This window comes from Trachurus trachurus, assembly GCF_905171665.1.
Source record: "Trachurus trachurus genome assembly, chromosome: 14".
Taxonomy (NCBI): domain Eukaryota; kingdom Metazoa; phylum Chordata; class Actinopteri; order Carangiformes; family Carangidae; genus Trachurus; species Trachurus trachurus.
This window is the reverse complement of record NC_139903.1, coordinates 15,643,435-15,667,619: the sequence shown is the minus strand read 5'-3', so window position 1 is coordinate 15,667,619 and position 24,185 is coordinate 15,643,435. Positions and strand designations below refer to the sequence as shown.

At 41.9% G+C, this 24,185-nt stretch overlaps 2 protein-coding genes across 6 annotated transcripts; one reads left to right on the top strand and one right to left on the bottom strand.

Moving 5' to 3' along the window:
* Positions 1–2,327: 2,327 nt before the first annotated feature.
* map7d2a (MAP7 domain containing 2a) lies at positions 2,328–13,234 on the bottom strand. 5 transcript variants are annotated; one of them, XM_083986334.1, is made up of 17 exons: positions 12,383–13,234; positions 10,816–10,908; positions 10,252–10,347; positions 10,062–10,139; positions 9,376–9,539; positions 9,065–9,161; positions 8,239–8,328; positions 6,334–6,440; positions 6,098–6,213; positions 5,588–5,979; positions 5,349–5,496; positions 5,092–5,254; positions 4,900–5,004; positions 4,725–4,775; positions 4,478–4,517; positions 3,115–3,808; positions 2,328–2,633 (listed from the first exon to the last, which is right to left on the bottom strand). In XM_083986334.1, the coding sequence occupies exons 1-17, from the start codon at positions 12,414–12,416 to the stop codon at positions 2,375–2,377; spliced, it is 2,727 nt and encodes a 908-aa protein (XP_083842460.1). In that variant the 5' UTR covers positions 12,417–13,234; the 3' UTR covers positions 2,328–2,374. The 5 variants fall into 5 exon arrangements, with proteins under 5 accessions (XP_083842460.1, XP_083842459.1, XP_083842461.1 ...); XM_083986333.1 differs by having other exon boundaries at positions 12,615–13,234; XM_083986335.1 differs by having other exon boundaries at positions 10,261–10,347; positions 12,615–13,234.
* Positions 13,235–14,404: 1,170 nt separating this feature from the next.
* pdha1a (pyruvate dehydrogenase E1 subunit alpha 1a) lies at positions 14,405–23,493 on the top strand. Its single transcript, XM_083986762.1, has 11 exons — positions 14,405–14,541; positions 15,509–15,577; positions 15,679–15,852; positions 16,052–16,178; positions 16,318–16,409; positions 17,491–17,583; positions 18,211–18,366; positions 18,728–18,799; positions 18,887–18,954; positions 19,540–19,648; positions 21,352–23,493. The coding sequence occupies exons 1-11, from the start codon at positions 14,494–14,496 to the stop codon at positions 21,514–21,516; spliced, it is 1,173 nt and encodes a 390-aa protein (XP_083842888.1). The 5' UTR covers positions 14,405–14,493; the 3' UTR covers positions 21,517–23,493.
* Positions 23,494–24,185: the final 692 nt, after the last annotated feature.

The following is a 24,185-nucleotide window of genomic DNA, read 5'->3' as shown; positions in this document are numbered from 1 at the left end:
CAAGGCACAGTCTTTCTTCCTGGAGGAGTGGAGAGGATGTAAATGTGGTAATGTGTAATGTGTGTGTAATGTGGTTCCTGAAACCTCTTTGCTTATAGATTTACACCTATATATCCACCTATAGCACAAGCTCGATCCATTATCCTCCAAGTCTTCAGAGAGCCAGCAACTCTCCAAGACAGCAGGGCTATCTTATCAGACTGCATTTACTGGAATTTGAGTTTAAATCTAGAGTGATTTGTTTTGTCTTTTATGCAGTGTCATGCTTGTGATTAAAATATGTGATGCATATTATCCAGGTTATCTGTGTAACACCAAAAACATGGATTAACACACAAAAACACAGAATTATGAGGTTGTTTTTTATTTTTATTTTTATTGTTTCGGATAACATTATCATGACCATGCTTACCATGCACAATGTCTACAGAAATTACATTACTTAAAGAGTTAGTCTGGCTGTGAGAGAGTGTTTGCAGTTGGAGTACAAGTGGACTTTGAATGTTGCAAAATATACAGCAAATCCTAAATTTCAGTATTGTTTGTTACAACATGGCTTCTTCACTTGAAACAATCCAGAAAGCCTGCCCAGGCTATGCACTGACTCAAAAACATATATAACTCTTAACGTCACCTCATAAAGTGACAAGGTAACATGAACAACTGTTTGCAACATGATGCGTTCAAATCAAGGTTCAAGTATTACAGGTCACACACAACAACTCCAGTGTCCAAACAGAGAGGATAAACACGCACAGCCAGAAGACCGTCAGGTGTTTTACCACAAAAATGAAGAAACTAACCAGCCCCTTATAAGGCATCTACTGAAATGACATTTAAATATGACACATGATGAAAATTGCAGTTGTCATCAATTGAATGAATTGCTCAACAAGTTAAAGGGGCTGATTCCTATTACAGGACCACAGGGTACAACAAAACAGACTTAAGAGACTACAGCATCTTTATAGCTACAGGGTATATTTCAAAGTTGATTGTTTAGCAGACATTCCCGTGAGTGCACTTCACTCTTACAAGTCAATAACCAGATATATCTATTGATGGGAATCTATTGTATGTTACTCTATGTCCGATAGATTAATGCATCCATTAGCTGTGCCTAGGTGACCACCATTAGAGCTCAGACAGCCGCTGCACCTCCAACGCATTAACGGCTCCACTATTGTTGCTGCCAACCACATTTCCTTTGGTTCCAACCATCTGGTCCATGTTTCTCATTCGCTCACTTCTCCTACGCTCATGGTGCTTTAAAACTACAGGAGGGTGATGCCAATGCAGGCCCACAACTCACCATGTGCAGGCTACAGAAACATAAAGACCGTTTATGTTTTCATGCAGAAACACAAGAGCGTGAGAGAAAAAGCACACAGACACAAGGTCCTTTTATGGCTGAAGAGCTTCCTCACTCAAATAACAGGAGGAAGATTTACCTGTAAATCCCTTCTCACATGTTCCCAGCCAAACTCTTTCTGGCTGTGCGACACGACACGACCAAAAAACACCAACTCAAACACAGTGCAAAACATCATGAAACTCATCAGGGACCAACGTGTCCCAGTCGTTTCATAAATGAGCTTTTTGTCATCAGAGCTCCATTCAGAATCACTGAAAAAAGGCCTCTTGCCTGTAAAACACATTTCTGTGAATGCAGTTACTATATTTTTGCACTAAAGTTCAAGTCAGCGATTCACTCTAGTCTGCAATAAAGGTTTAGTAATGTAATTTGTGTTAATGTCACTTAAAAAAAAAGAAAAGAAAAGTGCAATAACATTCAAGTCACAAGTTTTACACTCGTCTTTCTCACCCACGTGCAGTTATAAAGTCCCAGTTAGAGATAAAAAGGAAAAAAGGGAGTCACCGCTTCGAGGAGAAAATGTGCATTAACAATCCTACCATCAGACCTCGCTTGAAATCCACTGACTTTCACACAAATCAGTCATCAGTTCATGCATGAAGAGCATTTTTGAAGTATTATAAGTATTATAAATTAGGCTGAAGGGCTTCAGTAGAAACATGGGTGCTCTGAGTAGTATCACGTAAGTAATGGGGCTGAACTGGGACCCAGTAAGGAGTCTGTGCAGGGAAGATTTAAGATTCCTACCAAGCTACTGGATGTTATCAATAGTGTGTTTTCTAGATATCTATAATGAAATTATATTAAGTCCATTATGTCATTATTTATTTATTATTTCAGTTTACAGGTTTTTTGTTTTTTTTGTAAGTCAATCTCTATGGCTCTATTCCCATAAACGTAGCAACAATGGGGGCATAATACTAAAGCGACACCCTCGTGAGTGTGTGAGAGAGAGAGTGGGAGTGAGAGGGCAAGAGAAAGACAGAGTTAGTTAGTGAACTACTTGATGCTAAGTTTATTTGAGGTTGAGGACGGCACCCCAATGAGCTTTGAGTCTGTCATTGGACTGACAACTCCCCCGATGAGGTTCTTGTTGCAGTCGCCCATGTTGCCCTCTGTGGACAGTTTGGGGCAGGTGACGCTGCCCGTCAGGTCCAGCAGGTCCTCCAGGGCGCGAGTGTTGCTCATGCCGCTGTGCTGGGTTTCGTTGACCGGTGAAAACTCTGGGATTGAGATCAGTTCTTCCTTTGAAGCTGGGCTGAAATATAACAATAAAAAACCTCAGCGACTTTTAATAACATCCAGGCTATTTCACCGCATTTGTCACTGAAAATCACCGGTTGATTTTTCAAAATAAGCACAGCAATAACCACATTTAACCCTCCTGTTGTCCTTCTGTTCCCTTCCTCCATCCTTCCTTCTTTCCTTCCTTCCTTCCCTTCGTCCTTACTTCTTCCTTCCTCTTTTGATCCAATTGACCTAATCTGTTCCCTCCCTCCATCGTTCTTTCCTTCCTTCTTTCCTTTTTTCTTTCCCTTCTTCTTCCTTCCTTGAATGAATCTGTTTCCTCCCTCCATCTATCTTTCCTTCCTTTTCCCCTTCCTTCTTTCCTCCTATCTTTTACTTTGTCCTTCCTTCCTTCTTTCCCTTCGTCCTTCCTGCCTTTCTTCCTTCCTTCCTTGAGGACAACAGGAGGGTTAACTCGTCTCAGTCCAGAGCTACCTGATGTGATGACTCACCTGACCTCCATGGACTGCACTTCATCACTTGACCCTGTGCCCTTCACATCCAGCGGCTCCAGCTTGATGACGGGCGGCGAGAGGTGTCCCACCGGCGCAGGCGTCACCGAGGCTCTGATGACCTCAACCTGAGACCCTCCTTTCACCTTTTCCTCGGCTGCTGACGCGTGCAGGTTTGGTTGTTGTTTGCTTCCCTCATCGGTCACGTGGTTTTTCATCAAGGCACTTCCTTTATTCTTCACCTCTCCATTCATCACAGCGCCCTCCTTTTGGCTCGCTTTGGCGTCGGCTTTCACCTTGGTCGGCTCTGTTTTTATTTGGTCTGTGGCTTTAACAGTAGTTGTTCTGTGCTGCTTGTTTACATTCATCTCCACCTCCTTCCCCTGTTGTTTAAGAACACAGGCTTTGGTTTCTTTGTTATTCTGGCTGCCGTGCTCCTCACTGCTTTGCTTGACGTCCAGCATCTTGTCAGGGACGTTGTGTGTCGGCATCACCTGATGAGTGTTGTTTTTAACTTGTACACTCTTCTGACTGTTGACCTGTGCTGCTGCTGCTGCTGCTGCTGATTCTTTCTTTACCGTTGCACCCTCCTTCGTGTTGACCTGGGCTGTGACCTGCTCTTTAACCTGAAACTCAACATTTTTGGATGCTCGCTCGTTCACCTGAGCATTACTTTGAACCGTCTTTACATCCCCTGTGGAGAATAAAAACAACATCAGAGTGGGCTCCACTTTATTTGGACTGTCCTGTGTTAACATTGATGAAATTTCACGGTGGAAGAAACAATTAATTTGTCTGAAATGAAGACTCAGCTCTTAGTCTATTCCTGCTGACTGTGGACGAAGCCAAATGAGGAGAGTACTAGCACAGGACAGTTCAAACAAAGTGTTCACTCACACTCTACAGAGCAAATCCCCTGGAGAGAGAGGGACTGAATAATTCTTCCAAGGGCATTTTCAAGAGCAGCTAATTTTATAGCCATCTCCCATGATGCTGCTCTAAAGCAAAAGGATCTCTATCAGCACCAAGAGCAATAGTCCTTGGCTGCCGCTCCATATTCCAGAAAATGCTGTATAACCCTCAAGCAGCAGAAGTATTACATAACAAGACAATAATAAAAAAGCTGGGAATGTATTGGCATCAGCCGCCTATTGAGATTTCACAAAAGCCAACTCATAAAAACGTAGCTCTCTGCTGTGCATGCTCAAAATAAGATACAAAATTGCTCAGATAAAAAAAAAACTGCATGTGTGTGTCCTACTATTTGCATTTCAACAGCTGCCAGGCAAAGAGCGAGGGGCGGAGTGAGCGCGAGCAGCAAGCAAACTGAGGTATCTGCAGCGTGACTGAATAACTTACTAACCTGGGGGCGAGACGGACTTCGTCTCCACCTGCTCCTCCGTCTGAGCCAATGCAGAACAGAGACGATCGAGTCAACGTTTGTGGTAATCAAAACACAAAACCAAAGTATCACCAACAGAAGAATTTAATAAAGGTAGTAACAGAAAGCCAAAGCTTGAATATTAACATTGAAAAATAATCCCATAATTAGCAGGTGTGTAAAGGCAGCAGGTCAACTGTATGAGAGCAGAAGGTGTCTCTTACAGTACCTTCAAGTCAGCTTCACCCTTTCTTGTTCTCTTCATGATCTCTTCGATTCTCTGCAAAAAAAAAAATCATACCAGCATGTAATCACTGTGTGAACTAAACAGGATTCAGGAGGTTAAAACATGGCAGTCAGGTTGCAGTTTGTGTGTTTGAGAGATCCTTTCTGTTTGGATTTACCTTTTTCCTCAGCTGCCTTTCCTCCTCCTCCTGCTGCGTCAGCAGTTCTCTGTCTTGTCGTTGACGAGCTGCGTCTTCCTGAGCCTGGACTTTGGCTTTGTCTTTCTGTCGAGTTCGAGATAAAATCTGTTTTAAAACCAGAACTGAAGACAGAACAGAACTGACAGAACTTCACCTACAAACCACTCTGACCTCTTGGTCCGTCTGTAGCTCCTTCTCCTGCTCCTCCTTCTTCACGCTTTGAGGATCTTCCTCCTTCTTCTCTTTTTCTTTTTGCTCTGCTTGTTGAGCCTTCACCTCCTTCTGCTGCTGCTGCTCCTGGGCCAGTTTCTTCTTAAGCTGCTCTTCCTTTAGTCTGATTGACAGGTACATACACTCATTACATACACTGAAACACATAGCCGTTCTATAAACACAGTATTTAAGTGACAATGTATTCAATGAACCACCTTTCTTCTTCCTCATGTTCACGTTTTTTCTCTTCCAGTTCTTTCTGAGCTCGAGCCTGACGCCTACGCTCGGCCAACAACCTGGTCGCCTCCTCTGCATTTGTTGTGCCAGCTGCCACCTTCGCTGTAGATGTGCATGTTGCTGATTCTGTCACACACAGAAAGATGGCATGTAAGAATTATTCAAATGTTTTAAAACTAAACGCAGATTAAGGAAACAAACCTTCCACTATCATCACCTTTTTTCACGTCTCCATTCTCAACGCTGCTCTGAATCTTCTTCTCTGACGGATCCACTTTAGGAGACATGTGATCCTTTCTGTCAGGCGACTGATTCTTTTCAGACGTGTCGCCTTTGAGGCGCTTATCAGAAGTTTCCCCCTTTGGAGATCTTATTTTAGTGTTTTCAGCGTTGACCACATTCCCGTCGGCTTGTGGAGATGGATTTGTGCTGTTGACGTCGGTGTTCTTCTTCCCTGCAGTCTCAGCTTTGGATTGTTCGCTGGGTTTCTCCACTTTCTTTTCTTCTGCTTTCCTGTCATCAGTGGATATATTCTGGCGATGTCTTGTAGGGGAGTAATGGTACTGATGTGCATTGTTAGGAGACTGGGCACGTATCTTAGTTGCCAGCCTGCACATAGATAACACAGATGTTAAGTTTTCATGACAGGACAGAAAATAGTGCTGTGCAAACAAGGTATTGTTCCCAGCTGACAGCTTCCTTTGAAACATCAAACCTGTAGTCTTACTTAGAGGAAATAGGAGAAGCCAGGTTCTTGGTGAGACTAGCAGGGGATTCAGATCTTCTCACAGGTGATCCACAACCTGGTGATGCAGTTCTTCTGTCTCTGCGCAGCCGCTGTTTCTGTAAAAGCAAGTGTCGTTGTGAGTCGTTTCAGGCAATAAGATCTGGTTTCTGTTGCATATTTGATTCCTGGAGGTGTGATGTTGTTGGTGCGTCAGTGTGTGAGGTGTGAGGACTGACCTTGGGGGTGTTGGGAGTGGACTGAGAGCCTCCCTGAAGTCCGGCTCTGTTGTGATCTGCGGGGTTGAGCGAGCTGCAGAAAGGTGACCTGTGAGGGCTGCAGGGCGCTGCATGATGACAAACATGATGCTCATCAAACCAAATACTGATATATAACCAGTGACAGAGGGATATAAATACAGTAGCCAGGGGGTGGTGGTGGTGGTGGCGGTGGGGGGGGGGGCTTGACCAGACAGTGTGTGTTGCATTCAGCTGAAGCTTACAAACTCACTGTTGAGGCTGGCAGAGATGATACTGCAGTACAGATTAATATGAGAGCCGGCTGCACTCTGAGCCACAATATTAGATTTCCAGTATAATTACGTTAGCGATATCAGCATCACTGTTTAATTGTGTGATTATAGTTTCTCCTCTGTGGCTCTAGTTGGGTTTCTTAGCCCTCGTTTTGCTGCAAACCAAGAGCTCAAATGTAGAAAATCTTTCAACACTGGGACTTTTTCCTGTTTATTTTTTGCAGCAATAGATAAAAAAATACAACAATGAGCTTTGTGCAGATCAGCTCTGCCCTGCTGGACTTTCTGACACTGACAAACAGATATGAAGGGAAAGATTTTCTGTTGTGTTTCTGCCAGGAAACAACATCATTGATTTCCCTTGATTAGACTTGCCCTGACTGGGCAGTGCAGGCTATTGAGCACATGTTTGTCCCTGATTCAGCTGAACAGTCAGACATGGTGCAGTGTGTTCATGCCACAGTCTTTTTTTTAATCATTACTAAAAGTGAATCCCTGAGTTTGTAGACGACTGTGCGGTGTGATGCAGGCACGCACATGCCACGGCTGTGAATCCCAACAACAACTGTCACTGTGTGCCACACCCACAACGACGACAGCAAATGAAGACACCCACATACTGTACACACACACACACACACACACACACAGATATGCTGTGCAAACTCACAATCACAAAAGCGAAGGCCCTAAACACAGATTGCATCTTTTCTTTCCACCTCTTGTAACTTCTCATCCCTCTGTCACCATCTGTAAAGACTAATCTCTGAAGAGTGCAGCCATCTCATCGGGATGACAGGGTCTATTTTGGTGAACATATTTTGATTCTAGGTCATTTGCGATTAATCTCCAAAACTGTCTGTCGGCTCCTGAGACCTGGAGTCAGCACCACTTAGCTGCTTTTTACACATCGAGCCTCTCACAGATACTCCTTCGCACGTCGACACACTGCGTGACTATAATACTTCCCTGTGTCGGAGATCATTATGTTTCTCAAGTCATTTTATCCAGTGCCCTTTGGCCTCTTTGTAATTACTGGGGCAACTAATCCAGAGGCTTGATGTGTTGATGTGTTTCATCGAGGATTTAATCTGCCTGCAAGACTCTGAGGTCTATGAAACAGCTTGTGCTGCTGCGTTTTAACTGTCCTTTTCTGCATGGTGCTGCAAATGAAGTCGTACTGCAGAGTTCGTCCCCACAAGAGAGGAGATAATGAAAAGTCCTGCAACAACATCGGGATGTTTTGGCTTGGTTTTGCGTTAAAAAATAGGTTAAGATCATTCAGGACAAATGTTAGTAGGCTACAATTATTATGGACACAGTTTTTTTTTTCAAAAACAACAACAATGCAGTAGAGCACAACACAGCAAACATGAAAAAGCCTTAAGTACATAAAGATTTCTCACAAGCATAGAATATTAAAAAAAAGAGAAGCATTTAAAGTCCAACACACATGCATCACAGAGAGACAACACATGTTGCCTGTGGTCTTAAATTGACGTCTCAGCCTGCCCGAAGGCAAACCAACACAAACACGGTCAAACTGTTGGATGAACAGGAAGGGAGATACAGTTGGGAAGGGCAAGGGGGGGACCAGGGGGCTTAACTTTACCAGATTCGCTGACAGCAGGAAGGGGGGAGGCAATGCCATGGGAAAAGGCGGAGGCAGCAGAGAAAGGGAGTGGGGCATTCTCACTGTCACCTATAGGCAGCAAGCGGAGCAGAGCAGAGCAGACAGAGCATTATGAACAGTTGATCTGAGCAGTTCCTCGTCCGGCTGTAGAGACCTGGATGGGAGTTCACATACAGTGACAGCAGCCGTGTCAGGATGCACTGAGATTTAGACTTGTTGTCAGAGCTAAAGGTTCAGAGTGACAGATCCACAATAGTTAATAACATGTAGTTTAGTTTGTGTGGTCGAGACACCGGCACAGACGCTGTATGTAACTCCATCCTGACTCTGTGGGAAACCAGGAACTCGTCTCTGCTCATGCGTACTTCAGCAGCCAGGCTGTCAGCAGTAATCAGGCCAGAAGAGAGGCTCTCGTTCACACACACACACACACAGAGTCATAGTTGTCTCTCCATGACATTGCATTGTCTAACCTTAACCCCAACCTAACATTACCGTCTCCTCACAGTCTAACCTCACCATGGCCCGAAAAAACATCTTCTCCCACCTTAAAATTTGGTTCCGTACATTACGGGGACTTTGTGTCCCCACGAGGAATTCAAGTCCCGATAATGTGACTTTGTGGACAGATTTAGGTCACCATACCTGCAGGACACATGCACATACGCATTCACTCACTCACACAAAAATACAGCACAATGCAGTCCCTCTGGAGAAAAAAAAAACAGATGGTGTTTGAGGTCATTCACATGTACGTATAACTCCTCTGCCTTCCATGTGATCCAACACAAAGCTTGGTCCTTACCTGCTCCTGTTGGGCAGCCCCGGCTCCAGCGTTTGTTCCTCTGCTCCAGCTGAAGGCTTCGCTCAAGAGATCGTTTCATCAGGGCCTCCAACCGCTCCTGAAGCAGAGACCACTTTGATTTACATGCTGTCCCTTCACCACTGGCTTTGTTGTGTCTCTGTACGACACTGATGCCACAGGTACTTTTTTATATTCGGAGGCTTCAATAGAAGAGTCTGACTCTGATCGTTTTATATAGCAACAGATACATTTCATAAAATGTCTTCCATGAATGGTCACAACCTGCAACCGACCATTTTGAATGAACTGACCCTCTCCTCCTCCAGCTGCTGCCTCCTCTTCTCCTCCACTGCAGCCCTGCGGAGCTCCTCTTTCTGCCTCTGCTCCTCCAGCCGCCTCCAGCGCTCCTCCACCGTGCGTTCATACTGAAGCCGAGCTCTGCGCTCCTTCTCCCTGATCAGCTGCTCCCTGGCCGCTGACACAGATCACACACACATATTTCTGACACGGGTTCTCAGGATATATAAAAAAGTAGACATAAAAGTTGTTTTTTTTTAATTTTGCAACATTAATCTGATCAATATTTTACTTTTTTAAAAATGGTGCATGTATTTCCCAGTTTTTTTCTGCAGTGAATTTGAGTTCATCTCAGTCGAAACCTCAAGACCAGATCATGAAGAGAGAAATCCTTGTCACCATGAGTCAAACGCAGCAGCCAGAGGATTAACTCTGAGTGTGAGACCTACTTTTGCAGACTATTCTATGTTGCTGCCACACTCTCTGATGTGACAATGCTCATCATATCAGCAGCTCAGTGAACTCAAAATGAATCCTCGATTGGTTCGCAAAGCTCTCTCCGCAGCCAATTAAACTGTAGAGGCAAAAAAGAAACTTTGCAGGGGGAAACTGAGACCTACAGGCATATCAGAGCTTCTCCCTTCATGAGATCAGCGTCTTTACTTGCACTCGTGCCAAATAAAACCAGGACATCACCTACCCAGACTTCTCTCCCTCTCCTCACGTCTCTCTTTGGCTAATCGCATCCTGTCATCCGTCTTCATGTAACCCTCCACAACTGGAAGATGAATGAAAATGTCACAGAGGAAAAACAAAGGCTGTGGTGGTGGCAATGATGAACCCAAACTAAGGGACAGTGTAAAAAGATGCAAACAAGCAGGGAGACTTACTTTGTTTACCTGCGTGGTTGTTACCGCTGTTGGCTGTTAAGTGTGAAGGGGACGCGTGCCCATTTATTTGTGGCTTCCTCTCTGTGTTGGATGGAGCTGGAAACACGGCGACAGAAGGAAAGGAAGGAAGCACACTCAGCTTTGTCCAAAAGAGGCATGACATCAGCACCACAGCTTTGAGCTGCAGCGCTGCTTTGTGACCACCAGGGGGAAACGTCTCCTCTGCCCTGTGTTAAGTGCATTGTGTTGCAAAATGCCAAGTACCCCCCCACCCCCCCTCATGCCAAGGGCAAACTGCAGCAGTATGCAGGAGAGGAGAGGAAAGTGTCCTTGATGTGATACTCACTCCACATATGCTGAATGTAGCTTTTGCTTATTGTTGCAAAGCGTTGACGCCTACAGACTCGCACTGTGCAGACTGTAATGATTCTCTAGCAGTTGTGAAATAATCCAAAATGATTGTGCAATAACTGATTTTCAACCAAACGAAACGACCTGGAGGGAAAGTGTGAATTATGTGACAGAGACCCAGGAGGGTGGGAGGTGGGAGGGGGGAATACTCACTAGTTTTTCCAGTTCGGGCCGGAGAGCTGTGACTGTTTGTCGGAGATCTCTTGTCGGGAAGTAGAGTAATGGATGGGGGTGCCATCTTTTCTCCTGGCACACAAAACAAATAAAAGAAGAAGCTGTAATCCTCTATTGTCACATTAATATCACTTTAATATCATAAAACGGTTGTGAACAGTGTGAATGGACTATAAGACGTTACAGCCACAGAATGTGTGTGTATGAAATCAGAGATGAGACAGGCAGTGACACATCACACGTTTACTCATGAACTGTAATAAATCTGTCATCTGTCACTCTCAGAACAACAAAATAAGTAAGTGCAGACTAAATTTTAAATAAGTGAGTGCTATATTATTAATATTATGTAATAAAGATACTGAGAGATGACAATTGTTGCCCAGTTACTATGTTGACGCTGTCTCTTTCTACCTCTGTGAACTACAGAGTTTAATTTACAGTTTAATTCCAAAAAAATTCACTGAATCAGTATGTGCACTGTCAGGCTAGACTGCCAACACAAAGTCACTCGCTTTACTTGATCAAGTGAATCACTCTCTTTTCAGTCAGGGCTTTTATTGTGCACTGAAACCTGGCTGGCAGACAACCCTGACTCCCACTTAAATATGGTTTGGCAGTCAGGAGAGCTGGTGCTGCTGCTGCTGCTGTATTTCACTTTGTTCACGTTCACCTCAACTTTTATGCTCAACTTGACTTCACTAACTATATTACTGTACTCATTCATCATGTTCAACTTGTCGCATCTGTAATTTTCCATGATAACATATCGTATTGATTTTTCTGTAGCCACAGTGTCCACCTCTAATGATCCAGGTCTGTATTTACAGTATAGCTTTCACAGCTGTGAGGGGAACTCTGCTCATATCTTATTTCTGTGTCCGGCTGAGCTTAAAACCTATAAAAACACACGTTTCTGCAACAAAATTCAAAGTAAAATGCTGAATTTTTCAGTTCATTATTTCCCTTTGACTTGATTTGGTCCAATATTTCTATCAGTGAGTACTTCTTACGTCTTTTTCCAGTATATCATCAATGAAGCAGTGAACTAGTGACAGGGTCAAGTGTACAGTCACTCCTCTGTATCATAGATTTGCTTTCTCCTCTTTCAGGGCGTGGAGGGTCCAAACCAGTGAAGTGAAATCATCACCTTCAACCTGCTCTGCAACAGTCTTCACCCCAACAAAGTCATCAAACAATGGTCTGATGTTTTTTCCCCCAAACCATACAGTGTAATCCATGGGTCTGTCCTGCACAGGCATCAATCCATCCTCCTCCCTCCACCCATTTGAACCCTTTTATCCGATTGAGTCGCGTCATCGCAGAAAATGGCAACACACACACTTTGATTTCGCTTTCAAATGAAACCCTGAAATTACACCTTTAATGTCAGTATCTATATGAGAAAACGTATAGATCACACAATGGCAGGAGGCAGAGCCACACAAAGAGGAAACCATCTGTTTTGCTCGGTGATAATAAAAAACAACAACATTAGGCCATGTGTTTGGCTTTACTTTATAAAAAATACAAATCCTATATTTACCTATACACCTTGTAGCATGCAAACAAGCGTCCATTTAAAACAAGCTGCACTGTTTAGATGAGCGGACAGACAGAGGAGTGAAGCCGGATCTCCACTGCGCAGCCAGCATCAAGCACATAAAGCGCTGCAAATGTCAGTTGCGTCATTCGTGAGTCTGCTTTAAACCGCGGCGCAAACACAACAACAGAGCCCGGGAGCATGATGACGGTGCCAGGGCGGACAGACTTCTTACCTGCTACTGCGGCGGATGATGTGACTGTTTTCGCCATGGTGTCTGTCTGTCACAAGCAGAATGCGCCCAAATCAATGAATGGACGGGCTGTTATCACCCCCCAAAACACTCTGCAGTGAAGCCGATGCTGCTGCAGCGCAGGTATCCGCTCCTCCTCTCTCCTCAGCAGCGGTCTGAGCGGCATGCAGCCACGGAGCACAGACACGACAACATAACCACTCAGCTCCGGTCCGCAGGTCGTTCAAGAGGAGTGGAGATGGATGAGAGGACGGCAGATGGTTGGAGTGAGTGTGTGTGTGCGTGTGTGTGGATGGATGGAGGAGGACGAAGATGCTGCTGCCGCCGCTGCTGCTGCTGATGGGACTGAAGCGGAGATGATGGTGCGCACATAATCGAGTTTACAACCGATCGACCACACCGTGCGTCGCTGCGTAAGCCCGCCCAGATCCACAGGCCATTAACACACCGGTGATGCAGGTTTCCTCTCTGCAATTTAACCCACGACTTGGATGCAATGACAATTAGGATCAATGCAAACTACATTATTATCTGCCATAATGAATCTGTGCAATACATTTAGCCTTCTTTGTTTATTACACTATAGGCCATAGCACCACAAGGACCACTTCAAATGTAGGCCTGTTGTTGTTATATCAGTATACCACTACTGATATAGCCTAATGATAGCATGGCTAGTAATAAATAAAAACATTAAAGGTCCTATGTGGGAAGAAGAGGGGGCAGAACAAAACAGTAGACCAACAACAATAATGCAATGCAGATCGCAGACAGAACAAAGACACAGACTTTTTAGCTACATTTTTTTCAATGAATTCAGTTTTATTTATTATTGTGTTGTGTGTTGCCACATAGCCTGATTACTACAACAACGATTATAGTAGCTAATACTAAGAATAAAATAAAAAGCATGCAGCCTGATTTTAAACCCAGATTTTAATTTTAAAAGTTGTTCTCTAACCAAAGTTCTTGCAGCACGGTAGCCTAACATAAATCTTAAAATGGATGAACATTGAAACAAATCCCTAGTGAAGGCCTACCCTACTGAGTCAGAATTGGTGGAACCACTCAGTAGCTTACTTTGACATTTTCAGGTCATAAAAAGTAGAATAGCAAAAATATTTTTGGTTTAGGACACACTGAAAAGATGTAGAAAAATAGGATTGGCTATGTCATGGGTGCAGATCCCGGGGGGGACGGGGGGGACATGTCCCCCCTAATTTCTGAAAAACATTACCCCCCCCCAATAAAAATACCCTAAATTATTAAAAATTTAACAAATGTAGCCTATGTTCACATTTTAGATTCACATCTAAAAATAAGTGATTGAAATGGTGGACAAATCTATTTCTGACTCCATATTCCATCTCTGGTCTCCTCCACTACAATGCAAATTGAATGGGTAGATTCTTACACAGATGCCGATGATATCAGCATGCTTAAAAAAAAAAAAAGACCTCTTCGGGCTTCATTAATTGATATTCATCCATATCAATTAATCATGTAAAGTCCGATACACTGGGAGAAAATGAAGATGGGGAGAAGAATTCGTAAAAAATAAAATAAAAAGGTAAAAAAAAAAAAATTATTAAAAAAAAAATAATTAATAATTAATAATTATTTTTTTATGATAAAATAATAATTATTATTATTATTTAAAAAAAGATAACTAAAAAGCGTAAAAAAGTTTTTCTTTCCTACACAGTGGTCACGCCGCATTTAGACCAGAGGGGGCAGCAGCGAGGTTTTTTCTGCCGCTGTTGCAGCAGCGAGGAAGCCGAGCAGCGGAGCCGGAAGGACAGAGTCTGACAGAAGGACGGAGCCGAGCCGAGCCGCGCTACTGAGAGCTGCTTCACACAAGATGCTGTCCAACGTCTCCAATGTGCTCAGAGCCTGCGCCCAGAGAAATGTAAGTAGCCCACACAGAGTTTAATGAGTGGATGTGTAAACCCAGAGAGGAGGTTTGAGTCCGCGTCTGAAACAAATCAACAGAGCAGCAGAGTGAGCGCGGCTCTGACCTTGTGAGGCCGAGTGTAGCTCTGCGGGCTAACACACAGAAAACACACAGAAAACACAGAGAAAACTGCACTAAAACCACTCTGACAGCTCCAGTCAGTGAAGACCTCAGTAGTTTTACATGTCCCTTCATTTCACCTGGTTGAAACCTTTGTTTCTCTTCATGCAGTTAGGATAGAAAACGGGCAGCTTTAGTCATGTATGTGAAACCAGGCAGTCCAATCTGTGAAGTGCTGGAAAAAGTAATTAAAAAAATAAAAAATTGGTTCATTTTTTAAAGGAAATTTACATGGCTGGTCCTCTACTCTGAATAGCACTGATTTAAGCTTGAAATAACTCTATTGCTTTTATTTATAATGATCATTTCCACGAGCAGGAATAATGGTCTGATGTTTTTCTGTTGTGCTGCACTTAAAAAAAATGAAACTTGAATGCAATTTGTTTAGTTTACAGTGACATTGTGTTTTTTGCATTGATTAACATGGACTGTCGTGAATAAACATATTAATTACATGTTATGAGACTCTAAAAATATATATTTGAATGTATTCTGCCAGAATCCTCTTATACCTAATTAGTTCTGGGTATCAAATCTCAATATCTTGTGGAATCAACACAAAATAGGCTACCAGCAAATTTTTGGTCACCTTTATGATTTTGTACACATTGTCTGACCTATTTGTTCCTAAATTATATACTTTTTTTTTTTTTTTGCAATTTAAGACAATTTATTGGAAAGAAAATAAGATTACATCTGCTTTTGTTTCACTGATATTTACAATTTGTGTACTAACTTACATAGCTGCTTAGAGATCTTGTCTTAATCTGTCGTTTTAAAATAATCCTCTCTCCCATGTCAGGGGGCTGCGGCGGTCATGTCAGCGCGCTCATACGCTGACTTCACAACCCAGGCCACCTTCGAAGTAAAGGTGAGCGTCAGACTCTGAGTTGTGTGTTGTGCAAAACTGATGAGTCGCATCATGGTGGTTTGTGTTGTGAGCCCTCGGGTTTTGTTTTCTCCTCCCTCTAGAAATGCGACGTCTTCAAGCTGGACGAGGCCCCGGCCACTCAGGTGGTCCTGACCCGTGACGAGGGTCTGCAGTATTACCGCATCATGCAGACGATGAGGCGCATGGAGCTGAAGGCAGATCAGCTGTACAAGCAGAAGATCATCAGAGGGTTTTGCCACTTGTACGACGGCCAGGTTGAGTGAACTAAAGTTTTCTCCACAGAATGAAAATAGATGGAGTGTTTCTTTCTTACCCCTACCAGAGTAATAATGTGCAGCAAAGTCTGTGTTGAAAAGATGCATACAGTAGTAACAATACTTAGATCTCACACATCTCCACATACATAGATAGGTCCATAAAAAACATTTCAAGCTGTTTGTTTTCTCTTTATAGGAAGCCTGTGCAGTTGGTATTGAAGCATCAATTAATTTGTCAGACCACCTGATCACTGCGTACCGCGCCCACGGCTACACTTTAACCAGAGGAGGCACCGTGAAGGAGATCATGGCTGAGCTCACCGGTGAGACCACAAGTTTAAGTTTAAGCTGCAGTCATGTCGAGTTGAACATTTTTATTATTATTATTTTTTATTTTTTTTAAATTATACCTGAGCTTTCTCACCATCTTCTACTCTGTGTGTTTTTGTTTCCAATAAACAGGCAGAAGAGGAGGAATTGCAAAGGGAAAAGGAGGCTCCATGCACATGTACTGTAAAAACTTCTATGGAGGAAATGGGATTGTCGGAGCTCAGGTAAATCACCAAAGTCCAGTTTTTGTTCTGTTCCTTCATTAAGTTTCTTGTCCCCTTTGGTCTCTAAAACCAATTATTCCTCCACTGTGTTGCGCTGTTTTAGAAAGGAGTGATAATTCGTTTGAAAACTACTGACTCAGATGGGAAGTTAGTGTAAATATGGGTCGACATGTGCTACCAGTATGTTGTTAGTTTGATGGGACTGTGAACAAAGATAACTAAAAAGACATAAATGTCTATCGGGGGCCAATGTCAACCAACATACAGACCAAAAAAAATCTAATTTACAATAAATTATCCAGATCTGACCCAGAATAGAACAGGGTTTGATATTTTTTTTACTGATATTGTGGAAATCCAGAGTAACTGAATGGGACACTGGTCATAAACACGTTTATCTGGTCTCATTAGTCCCATGGATGCCACATTCATTAGCTGCAAACAGAAAGTTCAATCAACTGCACTCATTCAACAAGTTCATGCACAACCGTCCAGTGACTGTGTAGACTGAGGCAAGTGGCTTAAAATAGAAAAATGACTTTGTACAAAACACGTGAGCCAAGTGGTTTCATATGATCCTGCTGTGATGCAAATGTCACTTTTTTGTGAGTTTATGTTGTAATGTTAAAACCTTTGGACCGATGAGCCCACTGAAGTTGCACCATGTTTGTATCATACAAAGTTTAACAGTGCTGCATGAAGCTGCTCCTTGTATTTTATAGTTTAACTATAGCGAACAAGTATGGAAAAGTATGGAATTTGATTGATACATTTCCAGGTCTGGAAAAGTATGGAAAATGGAAACTAATGTATGGAAATATATTTATCTTAATACTTATCTGGGTTTGGCCTTATGTGAATTTATTTGGGTTAAATATTTTGTATGCACTATTAGCTACAATCTTCTGGAAATTATTGTGTGACATAATGTCATACAAATTCAGAATAATGAAAACAAATAATTAATTGGAAATTAGGGTCTTGAAAAAGTATGGAATTTTGATATTTAAAATGTGTAGGACCTCTGGTTAAAGCTCAGTATAACGTGTATATAACCAGACATAATGTTGATCCTCCTCAGGTTCCTCTCGGTGCTGGTGTGGCTCTGGCCTGCAAATTTCAAGAGAACAACCAGCTGTGTGTCTGTCTCTATGGCGACGGTGCTGCCAACCAGGTACGGTGCAGGAATCGGTGCAGCTCTGTTCAGTTACTGGTTTGGATCAAATCCAGCTTCATTTAAAAGTTGGGGATCGTCTCTCAATAAAGATGAAGGATTAATACGACCGTTAGTGGTTGATATGTAATGATCGTGTTCCAACCTGCTCGGCTCCTTCACCGTTGCAGGTAGTTGAACCACACTAAGAGTGGATTTAACAATTACACGTTTTAAAAGGTTTTTGGGAAGTGTTGTGTGTCCCTGTAATAGACATTGTATTAGCAACTTTACAAATGGATACCTTGAACATTATGAATACAAAACAATAGCAGATTGGTTTGGGGGTGGTATTTTATATTTAATGTTTAATATTCTAAGTTTAGTCTGTTTCACTCCTGAATCAGAACTGTTACTGATCTTATAGACGTCCTGTACCTGAGCCAACCTCAGCTGCTCATTTCACCCTTTCAAATTCAATGCAGAAAATAAAGAAAAATAAAGTTTGTTTTAAGGAGAGAAAATGGTTCAAATGTGCAGAAAACTAAACTAAGACAAAATAAAACACTTTTTAATCCTGTCCATATAAATAGACTTGAAATAGACTAAAAAAACATCTTTAACCAAGATCTTTTGTGTGCTTCTCAGGGTCAGATCTTTGAAACATACAACATGGCGGCCCTCTGGAAGTTGCCCCTCATCTTCATCTGTGAGAACAACAGGTATGGCATGGGCACCTCAGTGGAGCGAGCTGCAGCCAGCACCGACTACTTCAAGAGAGGAGAATTCATTCCTGGTCTGAGGGTACGGCTCTTACTCATTTTCTCTGAACTTTTTTCTCCACTGATAAAACTCACTGCACAGAATAATTCATTTTAATCACGTACAGTATGGTGGCACAGCTCAGTCTTAATCTGTCAGTCTAACCGAGACATTCATGATGATAAGATCATCCTGCACAAGTAATTTAATGGATACTTCACTCCAGAAAATCACGATTTCATTTAAAGTGAATTTGTGAATTTATCAATTTGTCACGTTATTCGTTAATATACCTAATTAAATCGATGTGTGATGAGCACGTTGATAGTGAATAGTGCTGTTCTTTTCCTGTCAGTTTAGTGCATTAATGACTGTAATGTGTTTCCATCGTTCTTGTGTTCAGGTGGATGGGATGGATCTGCTGTGTGTTCGGGAAGCGACCAGGTTTGCAGCTGATCACTGCCGGTCCGGAAAGGCAAGTTTAAAACACTGACTCATGATCAGCTGAGAATTTGCTCTTCGTTTTTATGAACTAAAATTTTCTTCATCCACTTTTCACCAGGGTCCCATTCTCATGGAGCTTCAGACGTACCGTTACCATGGACACAGTATGAGTGACCCCGGTGTCAGGTAAATAATCACAGTTCCTGTCGGCTTTTGTTCATTTGAATTTGTTACAGTTTTACTCTTTCTGGATCATTTTTAAAGGCACTTTTTCTTTTAAATAGTTAAGGATGTATATAGTGCTGTACTGTACTTTACAGATGAGCAACATGTGTCTGACCTACGTATGTTAATATCCTCACTGTGCTGCTGCTCCTCGCTTCTGCCGCTGTCCCACAGTAGTCTTCATGTACTCTCCTCCCCGCTGTAGTGGCCTTGCAATGTCCTGAAGACAGACACTAATACTGGTACTGGCTCCTACAGACGAGTTCAAACTGATACTAACTCCTCAATGTTGTGATAAGAAATATATTTATTATAACACACCACGAATCACAGCAAAGTCAATCGAGTGTAGTGGGGATTATAATTCTGCGCAACCAAATCAATCGTCATTACATTAACAGGGGCCAGTAGAAGTGATGTAATGCTGACAATCAAGATTTTTCCAACACTTAGACTGCAACACTTGAATTTGGTGTCAGCTCTAAAAACAATGACTATTAGTGCAAATCCCTACAACGTCCCTGCACCAATCTCTCCCCATCTCAGCTACCGCACACGTGAGGAGATCCAGGAGGTCCGCAGCAAGAGTGACCCCATCTCCATGCTGAAGGACCGCATGCTCAGCAACAACATGGCCAGCGTGGAGGAGCTCAAGGTAGGAAACGCATATAGATAATAAAAGATTGTAAATGGATCCAGATAACCACATTAGTGACACATAGGTTTAAAAATTTGTATACCCAACTAGAAAATTATGAAATTCAATTTAGTATATTCTGTGTTATAGTCAGATTTTGAAACAGTTATTATGTGAGGAAGTGAGATGCACAATTTAGGTATTGTAATTTTAAGGATTGCGAATAAAATGACAAAAACATATAGGGATAAATGGCAATTTGTTTCCAATTAAAATGTTATATGAGATTTGGATTACTACTGGTTAGTAAATATAACCAGTTTGTGACAGTTTTGCATTTAAAAAAAGTTGTTAAAGCAGAAGTAAGTGGTCCGGTCGTTTCGGCTAATGCTGCGTTCCAGGCACGCTTTTGAAACCGTAAATTACAGCTTCAAGTCACAACTTAAGACTTTGTAGCGTTCCAGGCAACCCACTTGTGTTTCTCCGACCTGTTTTACCGTGCACTATAACGGCCACTCGTAACTTCCGCCCGGTGAACTCGTACCAGATCGAACTGGTACGAGTTCACAGGTCGGAAAAACACGAGTTACGAGTTGCCTTGAACGCACCATAACAGTCCTCGTCCCTACGTCACCACATTCACGCGCATCCCTTGGCTGCACACACAGCCCTGCATGCCGTTCTCTCTCCTCGTTGGATAAAAATTGTAGGATACGAGAAAAGTTTTCTCCTCGGCTCAGAGCAGAGCAGAGTGACTGACAGACCCGTGTTTCGGTCCGAACACATGTAAGTGATTGCTGTCGGAAGATATAACTATTTAAGACTTATATCAACACAAAAATATCGCTCACTTCTGCTTTAACATGGAGCTGAGGTGGTTTCTGCTGCAGTGAGCTGCAAACCTGCAGTGCATAGTTTAAACACAGGAGAGAGCCGGTCTCACTGGATTCAGCCTCAGCTGAACTCAGCACTGCACTAATAATGTAGAGGGCAAGTTGCCCAAAGGCAAACACAGAGGAGTGGGTATTCATTTTTAGATCAATCTTTTGCAGAACACATTTATCTAAAATCTACTTGTGCACGGTGCAGTGTGTGAAAATGTTCCCTACTAGGGATGTCACAATTACTTGTTTTCACAATTAACCCTGGTATTAAAAGCCACAATTAATTAATTGTAAAGTTTCCTAAATACCGTTACTTCCGGAAAAAAAGATTATGTCGGAACCATATCGGCAGATGTGCACCGAAATAAAGGTAAATGCTCAGATACTGGTCCATTTAACTAACGTAACATTGAATTGGTAGGAAATTAAATGTTAGCCTGTCATTTGTATTTAAAAAAAAAAAAAAAAAAAAAGATTAAAATAAATGTAAACATTTGGTATAGATGACAATTTATTTCAAACACTTCCCCTGGGGGATAAATAATTGGTCATATAATAACAGATACTTGAAATATTTTGTGTAAACAATGAGTAATATAATTATATTTTGACTATATTTGATTTTACACATTCATAGTGTTGTAAAATGAATTAATGCATAATAATCGTGATAATAGTAACACCATGATTATTTCTCTGACAATAATCGCACCAAGAAAATGTATAATCATGACATCCCTATTCCCTACTGCTCTTTTTCTAGTTTCAAGTGATCTCTTCCTTTGTGCACGTTTCCTGCAGATTACTGTAATTCTCTGTCTGCCGTTGTGTCTGTAGGAGATCGACATCGCGGTGAGGAAGGAAATTGAAGACGCAGCTCAGTATGCCACCACAGATCCCGAACCCCCTCTGGAAGAACTGTGCAACCACATCTTTTCCAACAATCCGCCGGTGGAGGTGCGCGGCACGAACCCATGGTCCAAGCTCAAGTCTGTTAGCTAAAGGTTGTTTTTTTTTCTCATCCTTTCTCGATCATATTAAACATATTGACCGCCCCCACCCCCCCACACACATTTACACACACATCATTTAATGCTCCATAAAGTTATGCCTCAGACCCAGAGCTTAAAGCATCATCAAGTAATTACATTTCAAAGCCGTGTCTTTCAACAGCAGGGGCCATATTCCCAAATTTGTTCTGAGAGCACTACATGATTAAAACCTTCAGTCCCTGCTCTTCACAGTGCTCCTGTTTATATCTGCAGACAAAGTCAAAGACATCAGAGGTCATTATTCTACCTGTAGAGGAGCCATTAGTTTTTTTTTTGTTTTTATACAGTTTGAAAAGCTTCTATTGACTTGAAGGTTTTTATCGCTACTTTAATTATTACATGAACGGCCATAAACACAAAGCCTTACAGTGGGACATGTACTGTATATCACACAGACGCAGCAGTAAGTCGAACCTCAAGTGCCATTTTACTTTATCACAGAGTTCCTCCAGTCTCATGAAATTCGGTCCCACATGTATTTATTTTTTCCATAACTTACCAGATCGCTGGTCTTTTATTTCTAGTAATTAAAATCACTACCAGAGGCGTTGGTGGGTTAGTTCAGGTCTTCATCTCGTGTATGAAGTACATGCAGGAAGTTAGAATTGGATTTTAGAGGGAAGCTTCAGAAAATATCTAAGCTACTGTATTTAAAGAAAAGCAAAGCAGGGGTCTGTCTAGATAAAGCACTCAACATTTGAACCTCAGAAGGTTTTGTAAGTTTGGCCTCGTGTGGAAACTTTTCGCAGATTCTTAATGTGCTTGTTTGATGTTTATCTCGGGTCGTATTTGAGGTGTTAATCGTCCATCAGTCACTGTTCATCTCATCTGGGTTTGTACTCTTTATACTAAAGTGTACATGATAAATAATTCAATTTGAAACGTTTTTGTCTTTTTACTCTTATTTAATCCCTTGTTACAACAACGCCATAAACCACATGTCTCTGTATGTTTTTCTTCTCTGTATACTGTTTGTAAGAAAGGGTTCAGATACCAAGGGGAAAGGTGTGAAATATTTAAATTAATCTCGCCAAACCAAACACGTGCCTGGCAGATCTTGTGTTGTTTTAGAGGATGAACGTGTCGTCTCATGTTTGTGTCGCACTCTACGAGCTGAGCAGGCGACTCTGCACATCTGCATGTCAAGATGTGTGAGGACAGATGCAGAGTGTGTTTATATCACATACATATGGTTCTGTTGCAGACACTCAGGTGACCTTTTGAGGGTCATGACACAATCATCAACAGCTCATTTACTTAACAAAAGCTCTTATTCAATATCTGATGTGTATATATGGAGGGAGGTGTATTATCCTAAATACGAACACTCCAGATGAGACCACAGTCTAAACCCAGTGGTGAATGTAAGTCTGAGTCAGCGACGCTTCACTGTTTCAATTTTCCAAATGTAGGAGAGAATTTGGGTTATTAAGGATTATTCAGGACGTATCTGTAGAGTTTTGTGCCGATATGCGTGTTGTGTGGTATTTCAACACATCAGCAGAGAAACATTATTGGCTCAAACGTGCAGGGATACATGGACATTTTGAATTTCAGTCTGTTTTTTTGTTTTTTTCTCATCAAGTTCTTGAACACATCCATGTGACAGAACTGCAGTGACAGCTCAGGTAGCAGGATACAAACAACCTGTACGTCAGTCTGTACTGTAAGCAGCAAGCTACCGTGTTAGTTTTCTCTTGTTGTTATTATTCATAAGCTTTGTAACAATCCTTGTGGGTACTTTTGAAAGACATCAGAATGTAAGTTAAATAATAAAACAGACTAAAACTTAAAATGTCAACACAAAAGGCGACAGTGTTTGTTGTGAACTGTTACATTGAAGGGGGCAGACGACCCAGCGCAACGCTCCATGGAAACATTGGATTTATGTGTAAGCTGCTGTAATAAATAAAGACTGTAAGATATCTGTGTCTGTGCACTCGTCTTTGTTTGTATAAAGCTGTTGGTAAACTCACAAAGTGCTTTAATGAATAGTGATCAAAGCTTCTTCATTTTCATACATATTCATTATCTTCATTATCATTTGGCCTTTTTTGGATAAATAAATATTTGCGTTTTCTGATCCTCAATGAGATGAGGTTGTTCTGGCTCATTTAGGGTGTGAAGGCTCAAGTCAAGTGACTTCAATAAAGTATCCAAGTCACCGGTCATGAGGACGCTGCTAAAGTTGTCTTTGGAAGTCTGTTCGAGTCTAAATTAAGTGCACATCTGAGATCAGGCTGCAAAGTATAATTAACAAAGACCGAGACATGTTGCTGCTTTAGAAGTGGTGAAACTACAGAGAGACAGAGGGATCATAATTGTGATTTCTGAGCATTTATAAACAATGTGATGTGCATTTTTTGCATAAGTAACTCCACCTGGATGTTTGTATGATTACAGCCCTGTAGTTTTGAATGAAGAATGAATAGATTCAGATTTGTTGTGTACTTTATTCTTAATTTTATTCTCATGAAATGATTATAGAGTTGACTTGGCACCTCTGCAATAACTTCTGTGACATAAAATAATAAGGGAGACTCAAACATAAAAGAGGATGAGGATGGTAATATTGCAACAACAACAAAAAAAAAGAAGCCACAGTGATCCTGTACATCG